Source organism: Macrobrachium rosenbergii, chromosome 16 (genome assembly GCF_040412425.1).
Source record: "Macrobrachium rosenbergii isolate ZJJX-2024 chromosome 16, ASM4041242v1, whole genome shotgun sequence".
Taxonomy (NCBI): Eukaryota; Metazoa; Arthropoda; class Malacostraca; order Decapoda; family Palaemonidae; genus Macrobrachium; species Macrobrachium rosenbergii.
Window position 1 is genome coordinate 51,120,894 of NC_089756.1, and position 9,737 is coordinate 51,130,630.

The following is a 9,737-nucleotide window of genomic DNA, read 5'->3' on the forward strand; positions in this document are numbered from 1 at the left end:
GACAATATACATGTTGTCCTGGCGATATGTGATGTTTTCACGTTCATTTCTTTATAAATTTTGCGTAATTATAGTTTTCAAAATGGCCAAAGAACTGAGAGGAAGAAACATAAGTAGTGGAGCAGCACTTCTAGAAGCAGACATTATTATCAGATTTTCATGATACTCGTTCCAAAATACCTTCAGTCAGTTTCCTTTCACTCTTATTTCAAATTATTATTACATAAGTTTTGAGTAGAGTAATTTATCTTTACACACAATTAATGATACACATAAGTGATGATAAATTATGAGCCTTTCTTAATATGTTATGACGTTCATTTTTGCTTTAAAGATGAATTTCCAGTTTGAAAATCACAAACTAAGAAAACAAAGAACAAATAACTTAATTTTACTTGATCGTTTCAATTTGAAAAAATGTACAGTTAAAATCAAATCATGCTAAAATAACATTTGAGAAAATATGGAATAAAAAAAGTCAGAATGTGCAGAAATGTCTGAAATAAAATATGGACTCGAAATAAAGTATTATAGAACCATTTTGTCTTACAGTAAAGCGAAAAGTTTAAATTATTGACCGACCTTGGGTATCGACGCGGTCATGTCCCAGGGTAAACCTTGTAGTAGAACCTGTGAGAGAAAAAAAAAGGATGAAACATTTATTATCATGATTTCAGTAATAAATGGAACTCTCTCTCTCTCTTTCTCTCTCTCTCTCTCTCTCTCTCTCTCTCTCTCTCTCTCTCTCTCTCTCTCTCTCTAATGAATATATACATATGTATATATATCTATATATAAGTATATATATATATATTATATACTTATATAACACATATATATATATCTATATATGTATATACATATATATATATATATATATGTATGTATATACATATACACACATACATGCATACATACATATACATAAAGCCACAAATATCGGTTGTTATCCTATTTACCAATTCTCTATACCTTGGGAATAATTTTCACTCAAAGAAATTGAAATTGATAAAATGGTTCTAAACCAGGCAACGGTGTGATTCCTGCCAGGGACGAAGCAATTATCGATTATAATTAACCTTTTGTGTAAGTGATTCCCAAGTTAGAGTGAAATGGGTATTAACGATTTTCGTGGCGTAATATTTGTTAACATGAGAAAAGTTACTCTTGTATAAGATACAAAAATTCTCACGTATACGTAGGCCTGTTTATGTATTTATGTATGTATATTATTCCAAAGTACCTGATATATATGTGTATATATATAATATATATCCATATCTATGAATATGTGCACACACACACACACACACATATATATATATATATATAATATATATATATAATATATATATATATTATATATATATATATATATATATATATATATATATATATATATATATATATATATATATATATATATATACACACACACAATATAAAAATGGCAAGTGCTTTGTAATAATACCCGGGTAAGTTGAGACTCGGCGTCAGTGACCTTCGCGGCTATGACGCCAAATAACACTTAATATCTCTCTCTCTCTCTCTCTCTCTCTCTCTCTCTCTCTCTCTCTCTCTCTCTCTCTCTAGGGTCTGCATGCAGAGCTTCGTGACGATATCGAAAAGTATAGGGGAGAGTGGGGAGTGGCGTTGGATAAGGGGTGGCTTACTAAATATGTAGATGTAGTGTATACATAGAGTGAGATTAAAGTTCGCAGACTGGTTACAGTTCACTATGAGGATGGAATATTAGTCTTTAGCTAAGAAATATGGATATGATCCATACCCAGATTCAAATACGAATACTGACTTTCGTGATACTTTTTAATAAGAAAAATTCTGTGAAAAAATTGTTGGTAATGTTTCGTAAGTCATTTGAAAGACTGTGCTTTGATCAAGGACGAATGATCAAATTTGTTTGGTAATATTTGTAATGTCTTGGAACGAACTACTTAATTTTAAGAATAGTGATAATAAATCTATTTATTATTACAGTCACCTTCGTCTTAAAGTTATTAGTTCATTGCTATCAAGGATATAACATGAAAGGTCAGTAATATAATGACGATGATAATTGATTTTTGATGTGTACAAAGCTACAGAAAAAGCTAAATACTCACGCCGGTGGTTGGTCATACTGCCGTAGTAGGTGCGGCTGCAGGTCAGGAGAGCGACAAGCCCTTTGCGGAAGTTGTCGTTGAATCCGCAGTAGATGATGGGGTTGAGAGCCGAATTCGAGTAGGCTACGAAGTAGGCAGAGAATTCCAGGGCGGGGAACCATTCCGGAAGCTGCAAGAAAATGAATAGGGGAGAATTAGGAATGCTGGGTTTGACATGACCTAACAGTGGAAAATTGAGAGAGAGAGAGAGAGAGAGAGAGAGAGAGAGAGAGAGAGAGAGAGAGAGAGAGAGATCCGAACAATCTTGTTTTAGAAAAGGTAGGGTTTGCTCAAATCAAGTAATCGTGTTAAGACACTGCAGCAATGTATGGAATTTAAAAATCTACGTTCTGTGGCTTTTGCTGATTGCGAGAAGGCACTTGACTAGCAAATCTTACGTCACTATGGCATTCCCGTGAAACTCTTAAAGCTAAATTAAAATATCCATGAACAGAGTAACTGCAAAGTTAATGTTGATGAATTTTCATTAAAAAAAGTGGGGTGCTATTCGAGAACGATATTTCGCCCGTACTGTCATAGATTTTACAATGAAAAAAGTGGTGGCGATGGAAGAGAAGGCTTCAGTTTGACTAATGCTAGAAATTTTACAGACTTGAATTATGCAGATGATGATGTTTTTATCACCACAAGACTTACAAAGCTTGCTAGAAGATCTTGTCATATATTTAAAGAGATGGGATTCAAAATAGATCTAAGGAAAACAGAAGTATGAAGAGAAACTGTGCACAAAGGGGTGAAATAACATTTTAAGGAGAAAGAGTTAATAAAGGAATCTCTCAAACATTTAGGAACAGTTATATCCAGCACAAGTTCTCTTGAGTTCTAATTTGGTGGAAGACTAAAAAAGTTTAATGAAGCAATGGGCTGAATAAGTATTGGGAGCCAAGTAGATTGAAATTATATGCGGAAGTAAGATATTATAAGTCACTGTAGCACGACCTGTATCGCTTTATAGCCAGGAGTCGTGGTATGACAATGAAACGGTCTAAGAGATTTTTGGATATGAAAAAGATTTAAGAAGAATGTAAGAATCAGATGACAGAACAGAGTTAGGAAAGATATCATAAGGAATATTGCGGAAGTTCCATGTGTAGAAAGACAAAGATGAAAAATGGCTTCAAAACGTCCTCAACCGGTACGAAATAGTAGGTGATACTGTCAGCTGGGCTACTTTGGGCACCAGGAGACATGCAAGACCCAGGCATACCTGGATGAGAACCTGGAGGCTGAGGTGAAGCAAGATAGAGCTTACGAGAGACTTGAGTAGGCACAGATGGTAAACTCTGGGATGATATATATATATATTATATAAATATATATATATATATATATATATATATATATATATATAATCCTTACAAACGTCCTTTAATTGAGTAGAAATAATATATTTTTTCACAGATTTTTAGTTGATAATAAGTCCACCGTCCCCACGGGACGGTGGACTTATTACTAAATATATGGAATGAATTGGATATTAAAGGACGTTTGATTTCTGATTATATATATATATATATATATATATATATATATATATATATATATATATATATATATATATATATATATATATGTATGTATATATATATATATATGATATATATATATATATAAATAATATATATATATATATATATATATATATATATATATATTGAAATGTGAATGAAGGAAATATTAAAATTCCATAGATCTCTTTGGGACCTGTAATCAGGACACTGCATCCTCCATAGAGCAGCCTTTTTTAAATTGGATAATCTATAATAGACTTCTCCCGCGGTGACGTCAGCACGCAGATATCACCATCCCCACCCAGCCTCCAAATTCCCATCCCCGAACCTCCCCTACCCCGCCATAAAATTAGAAAGCGTCAGTTTCATGGCTTGACGTAAGGGCGAAGAATAGGAACATTTTTCTGGTGGAGGATTTTGTGCTTTGCAGGAAGAGATAACGAAGATGGTTGTCACTGTTTCACGGAAATGATTTAGATCTCTCTCTCTCTCTCTCTCTCTCTCTCTCTCTCTCTCTCTCTCTCTCTCTCTCTAGATTAAAAATGCCGTATAAATTCATAATATTGATTATATTTTGGACATTAAAATTTTACATATTTGAGTAATTCAGATATTATTACTCTTCTAGTCATATAGAAATTTTACATATATTTGTATGTATATATACAGTATATATATATATATCTATATATATATATATATATATATATATATATATATATATATATATATATATATATATACATATATATGTATGTATATATATATATATATAAATATATATATATATATAATATATATATATATATATATATATATATATATATATATATATATATATATATATATTTATGTATATGTGTGTGTACATTGATGTACACAGTGACATGATGATTTTAGAAGACAGGCTAATTTCAGAAAGGTTTTGCGTTTTGTGATGTACTGTAATTAATTCTCATTTAATTTTTTTATATTTATTGTTGAATTATAACACGTATTCCTTGCCAAACAAGCATCCAGAGAGTAGAAGGTCCACATTCGAAGAAAGAGAAAATATTTTAGTTTAATAAAGCAAATATGACAAAGTATTTACCTCAAGTGTGATTGCGAGGCCATTTTAAAATCAGATCAAGCAATCTTTAAACTGTCTGCTATATGAACGCATGTAAATTAAAAAAAAAATCAACAAACAAAAGCAAAGTAATCCGTCACTTCTGTGTGAAATAAAGTATTATTTACTTTTCAAGTCGAATCTAAGTAGAACCGCCTCCTCACTTGTTCCTCCCTCCCCCTTCCTCCCCCTCCCTCCGTCCCCAGATCTTGACCCTCATTGATATAATAGGCGTCGGACAATCGGCCATGGGCTCAAGTTCTCTTGAAAGAGTTAGGAGGACCAACGAGTTGAGAATGTAATCTCAAAGAGACCCCATTTGCCTTCATCAACTTCCATTAAGCTATGGACAGAAGGTCCACTATCTCGTCTCTGTCATTCAAATGTCAGCCTTAAGTTTGGGCGGTGGACGTCTTGATTAACGTCCTCGACGGGCCATCAAATTGGCCCATTTGTCAAGTTCGGCGCCAGAAACTATTTGTGTTGTAGGGAGAGAGAGAGAGAGAGAGAGAGAGAGAGAGAGAGAGAGAGAGTAGGCTTTTTCATCTACTTATTATTTACATGGGATGGTCTTGGTACTGCTTATTTGTATGTTGTTTTGATATGAATATAAATTTAATTAAGAAAATAATATAAGTTGTGTTGTCATATGCTTATGTCACGAATGGTCGTGATCTTTTACGCGAATATAAATTGTCAGGAATAAATTTAATTTATTTTCCAGATAAAACAGCGTCACGCTGGGCAATAAGTCATTCAATATTAAAGTTAATAATTATGCAAGAAATCCTTTTGTATTGATTCGTTTCCTTTTTTCACATTTTTTTAATTTAACAAAATATCTAACGCTTCACAATCCGCTGTTTCGGTAAGTGACTACAGGTGAGATTCACCTCATCAGCTACGCCTATTTGGTTGCAGTTCTTCCATTTTTTGGAAGAAGACAAAGTCTTCTTTCCTTTAGTTGGCTTCTGTCTGTAGTTTAATGATTTCTTCAATTATGAGTATGTACATTTCGTAGGATATTCATTCCTGAACTCTCTTCTACTAAGATCTTATAAGTGTAATTGATATTTTGTCTTCGTTTTCAGTTTTATTTATTTGCCATTAACTATGAATATTTCTTTCTCTCATTGTTTCTCTCTTATCCTCTCTTTCTGTGCATAAATACCTTGGATTATATTTATTGGTTAGAGAGAGACCAAGAGAGATGTACACTTGGCTGTTTCATGTGTGTTTGAGAGAGAGAGAGAGAGAGAGAGAGAGAGAGAGTACTTATTTTTTGGCTATTGTCGTTTTTGTTTTGTTGTATCTGTTACTTTTGGTCATGAGGCTAAACGGCATCCAGTCTCAAAGCTCTGGCTAAAAGACAGAATAAGTTATCCTTAAATAGCAGAGAATTCCAAGTCACTTCATCATGAAGTTTACAACCTGTCAATCTCCCTTGCTGGATGCAGCTCCACTGCCTTCTGGAGGACTATTTAGTCAAAGGCTAAAGGACTTCCTCTCGAAAGGAAGACATAAATGTGGTCGCAGAAGCTACAGTGGCCCCTCTCTTCAACTTGCCCCAAGGTAGTGTTAACTAAAGGGGGACTAGAATCAGCCAGAATACGTATGTCAGCTACCGGGCTCCATAGATCTTCAGTTGTTTGTGTCAAAGGTCTGAGTATGATGGTCGTTGGTTTGGGAGAGGGACAGCGGTAGTCGGTCCATTCTATTTAGGCGACAGAGCTACGAACAAGCAAGCAAGGAACCTGAATTCTCATGGGGGACTTTGTTTGCTGTTTTTGTCGTCTTTGGGTGTGTGTGTGTGTGTGTGTGTGTGTGTGTGTGTGTGTGTGAGAGAGAGAGAGAGAGAGAGAGAGAGAGAGAGAGAGAGAGAGAGATGCCAACTTTTTCCGTTAAGATTTGTTCTTGTAATTGTGACCTTATGAGAGAAAAGAGAAAGATCCCAACATTCTCCTTCAAGGTTTGCTTTGGTAATTATGTCCGTAGAGAGAGAGAGAGAGAGAGAGAGAGAGAGAGAGAGAGAGAGACTGTGAACGAGAGGCAAAAGAGAATTTGAAACAGAAACGAAAACAAATAAAATAAAACCGAACGAAAATCAACCGAGAATAAAAAGAGCGTAAACTGATCTGAGCAGACACACGTGTGCGTCCATGTGTGGGCTTTCTTGTTGAGGAAGGTGATAATTTACATCGTGGAGAAGAAGTGTTTGATTCACAGAGATTATTATCCTGAATGAACGTCGACAAATCTGCTTCACCAGAACAGCAAACTGTACACGTGTTTAACCTTTCTGGAGATCTGCACTCTTTCTCTCTCTCTCTCTCTCTCTGCACAATACACACACACACACACACACACACACACACACACACACACATATATATATATATATATATATATATGTGTATATATATATATATATATATATGTATGTGTGTGTGTGTGTGTATGACTCACTATCTGGAAAAGAATAGTGTGGGAGTAAGACATCACTAGCACCCAAAGGGTGCCTAAGGGGTGGGAGTGGGAAGGGCTTCCTTGAAACCGGGCTGGTTCTGCCTGTAGACTTAGTGACTAAATAAACTCTACGTGTTTATCATGCCTCATTTCGGTATACATGTGACTTACTATCTGGAAAAGAATACTGTGGGGGGTAAGACATCACGAGAACCAAAGGTTGTTGGGGGTGGGAAGGGGTGACATGTAAAAATAACCGAAAACGACAGATATTAGTGTCTAGTCCAAAGTTTTCGAGGTTGCTGAGATGAATAGTGACACTCCCGGTGCCCTGTAAGTCCAAATTCAGCCCTGATAGGAAAGGGGGGTGGGTGGGCAGGTGAGAAGGGGTGAAAAATAAAATGTAAAAAATGACAGATAGTAGTGTCTAGTCCATAGTTTTCGAGGTTGCTGAGATGAATAGTGACACTTCCGATGCCTTCAAGTTCAAGTTCAGCCTTGGTAAGAAGGGGGGGTGAGAATGGGTTAAATATAAAGTGTCAAAAATGTTGGGCATTGTAATTGAAGCAACTATCTTAATAGGAAAGGGAGAGAGTGAGAGGGAGAGGAAGCGAGAGAGAGAGAGAGTGGAAGGGGTGTTAGGGGGAGAACGAGGGAAAGAGTGAGGAAGAGTTGTGGAGAGAGAGAGAGAGAGAGAGAGATAGAGAGAGAGAGTGAGAGAGAGAGAGAGTGGAGGTGGGTGTAGGGAGGAGAAAGAGAAGAGAGAGAGAGAGAGAGAGAGAGAGAGAGAGAGAGAGAGAGAGAAAGAATTTATCGGTTGTCATTCAGTTTTCCCAGGCAGTGTGGTGGGTGGGTCAGCTAATATATATATATATATATATATATATATATATATATATATATATATATATATATATATATATATATATATATATATATATATATACACACACACACTGCATATATATACACTGTATATATATGTATATATATGTGTATGTATATATATACACATACATACTTACACACATACGCACACACACACAATGTCTCTTCACCACAAACGCCGGCCGTGTGACGCAAAGAGCCTCTGGAAAACTCGGCCACTGACATCTTTTCTGTTCTTCCACATATCTCCTCACTTTTCCAGCATCCCGTATCATAGTTGTAATTTAAGTATGTCTGGGTCTTCCAACGCCGCTGGAACCCAGACAGACGTAGCTAACACCACCATGTATTATTTTCCCCGGGGTGGTGTGAAGGACCAACATTCTTTATAATATTATATATATATATATATATATATATATATATATATATATATATATATATATATATATATATATATATATATATAGGTATATATAAATATATACATTATGTACATACGCAGTATATTCATACATGTACACAGTATACATGGTGCACATGTATATGTAAATGTATATGTATATGCTTTTGATCAAATGATGTAATTAAATATAGGAAAGGGAATGATGATGATTTTTCTGTTAGTAATTTTCCCATGGTAGAATGACTATTCAAAAAAAAATAATGCTACTTTAAGCTTTCACTATTTCATTCCATTGAAGTTTATTTTTGCTTCCTTCGTATTTGTCTATAGGGATTATGGTTACTAAAACACAATACATGATGTGGATATGTGTCATTTGTAAAAGTGACTGAAAGTTGAAATATCTGCATGCAAAAAAATAATGCATTGTATATTTTTGATATTATATAATAAATTTGTATATATATATTTACACATATATATATATGTAAATATATATATACAAATTTATTTTATATATACATAGTATAAAAATATACAATGCATTATTTTTTCGCATGCAGATATTTCAAGTTTCAGTCACTTTTACAAATGACATATATCACATCACGTATTATGTATTCAGTAACACACACACACATATATATATATATATATATATATATATATATATATATATATATATATATATATATATATATATATATATATATATATATATATATATATATATATGAGTGTGGAAAAAAAAAACTGCTAAACTGAATTCGAACAAAATGAAAGATTGGGATCTAGAGTAAGGAGCGGAGAATCCCAAGAGATTGACGAGGTTAAAGTAAGAAGCAATAAGAGAAGAGGGTTTATCTGGGGACCGAAGGACTCTATTGCTGTCCAAACCTCAGTAATCATTACGACGGAGTGAGGCACCAGTAACTTGAGACGTTTAATGAACGAAGCGAGAAGGAAAGTTTTTTGAACTTGGTGAAGCTTTTATAGTCATAACTTGCTGATAGACGGCAGCTGGTATCACCGAGATTACGTGAAGTTTGGATTGAAGTAAATTTATTTGATTTTTTCTAACAGGAGTTTCTCTGGGATTTGGGAAAGTGGGGGCGTGGTTGATTTTGGGAGGTTGCGGGGAAAATGATTTGATCCTGGGAATTTTTAATCTT

General features: G+C 34.4%; 1 protein-coding gene across 2 annotated transcripts in view; it reads right to left on the bottom strand.

Annotated features, from left to right (window-relative positions):
• LOC136847431 (substance-K receptor-like) overlaps positions 1-9,737 on the bottom strand; it is a 442,207-nt gene that overhangs the window by 26,526 nt on the left and 405,944 nt on the right. For both annotated transcript variants that reach the window (XR_010855747.1, XM_067119122.1), the window contains 2 exons: positions 2,124-2,292; positions 583-630 (listed from right to left, as the gene is read on the bottom strand). Coding sequence is in view for 1 of the 2 variants with exons in the window: in XM_067119122.1 (XP_066975223.1) it covers positions 583-630; positions 2,124-2,292 (217 nt within the window). In the remaining variant the exon portion in view is untranslated. The remainder of the gene's footprint in view (positions 1-582; positions 631-2,123; positions 2,293-9,737) is intronic.